The sequence below is a fragment of the Malaclemys terrapin genome, chromosome 1, assembly GCF_027887155.1.
Source record: "Malaclemys terrapin pileata isolate rMalTer1 chromosome 1, rMalTer1.hap1, whole genome shotgun sequence".
NCBI classification, from domain to species: domain Eukaryota; kingdom Metazoa; phylum Chordata; order Testudines; family Emydidae; genus Malaclemys; species Malaclemys terrapin.
The window spans coordinates 349,290,054-349,291,499 of record NC_071505.1 but is presented as its reverse complement, the minus strand read 5'-3'; the positions used below and the strand labels follow the sequence as shown (position 1 = coordinate 349,291,499).

Sequence of the window (1,446 nt, the reverse complement as noted above, 5' to 3'; positions counted from 1 at the left end):
CTCCCTCTCAGAACTTCTCTGGACTTGATCATTACTGAAATAATTTGGTGCCATATGCAAATGTTGCCACCTCACTGCTCAACCCCTTTCTAAATTGTTAATAGCTATAAAGTATTTACCGTATTAGTTGCCATAAAGTGTGTAACCCCCTCGCTGTGCTTCTCTCCCTTCACAGGCACCTTGAGCATTTCTGAGCCTGATCAACGGATTAACCACCTCATGGCAGATTTCAACCTCACCCTCTCTGACCCGTCAACATTCATCCTAATTGGCATCCCTGGCCTAGAAGCTGCTCACATTTGGATTTCCATCCCTTTCTCTATGCTGTACCTAATCGGCCTGTTGGGAAATTTCATTGTTCTGTTTGTTGTAGGCAAAGAGCAGACCCTGCACAAGCCGATGTACCTGCTGCTCTGCATGCTGGCACTCACAGACATCGCCGTGTCTACCTCCGTCATGCCGATGGCACTGTGTATATTTTGGTTCAATTTGAAAGGCATTACTGTGGGTGGCTGTTTTACGCAGATGTTCTTCCTTCACATGATTTCTGTTATGCAGTCAGCCATCCAAGTGGCAATGGCCTTCGATCGCTACATTGCCATATGTAACCCTTTGAGATATGCCACCATCATCACCAACACACGAATAGCTAAGCTAGGTCTAGTGGGTTTGATAAGAGCTGTTCTCCTCATGCTCCCCCTGCCCCTGCTTCTGAGTAGGCAGCCATTCTGTGGCAACCACATTATCCCCCACACGTACTGTGAGCATATAGTTGTGGTGAAGATGTCATGTGGGGACACCACTGTCAACAGGACATACAGCTTGGTGGTTGCATTTGTAGTCTCTGGGTTAGATCTGACACTTGTTGTCCTGTCCTACAGTCTGATCATCAGGGCCGTCCTCAGAATCTCCTCCAAGAAAGCCTATGAGAAAGCCCTGAACACCTGTTCAGCCCACCTCTGTGTGATACTGACATCTTTTATTCTCTTCCTTTTCTCTACTCTGACACACCGGTTCGGTCAGCACATCAGTCTCCATGTTCACATCATCTTGGCCAACCTCTTCTTCCTCATCCCCCCCATACTCAAACCGATCATTTATGGCATCAAAATCAAAGAGCTTCATGACAAACTGGTCAAATACACCTGCAGAAAGTGATGTCTTGGGGCCACTAACTTTAATCCTTTGTTATAATAGGGGGAAAGGAATTCTCCTCATTAATCAAGAGTACTCGTCCCAATTTGGCTGAGCGCAACATTGTACAAGTTCACAGTCTCAGAACTTCCTCACACCGAATGACTTATCATCCCATCACCAATCACTGTTCTCTCCATTGAGGAGTTCCCTCTCTCTGATCATCACCTAATGTCTTTCAGCATCACCCATCAGTCCCATATCCCACACACCCTGTCACTCTGCCTTTCCATGAATTCCAGATACCAGAAG

At 46.5% G+C, this 1,446-nt stretch overlaps 1 protein-coding gene across 1 annotated transcript; it reads left to right on the top strand.

Annotated features, from left to right (window-relative positions):
* The first annotated feature begins 219 nt into the window (after positions 1-219).
* On the top strand, positions 220-1,158 carry LOC128840722 (olfactory receptor 52P1-like). Its single transcript, XM_054035084.1, has one exon. The coding sequence runs from the start codon at positions 220-222 to the stop codon at positions 1,156-1,158; it is 939 nt and encodes a 312-aa protein (XP_053891059.1).
* Positions 1,159-1,446: the final 288 nt, after the last annotated feature.

What these genes read in the sequence shown, in the direction of transcription:
- LOC128840722 (XM_054035084.1), top strand. Translation starts at nt 220, where the DNA reads ATGGCAGATTTCAACCTCACCCTCTCTGACCCGTCAACATTCATCCTA.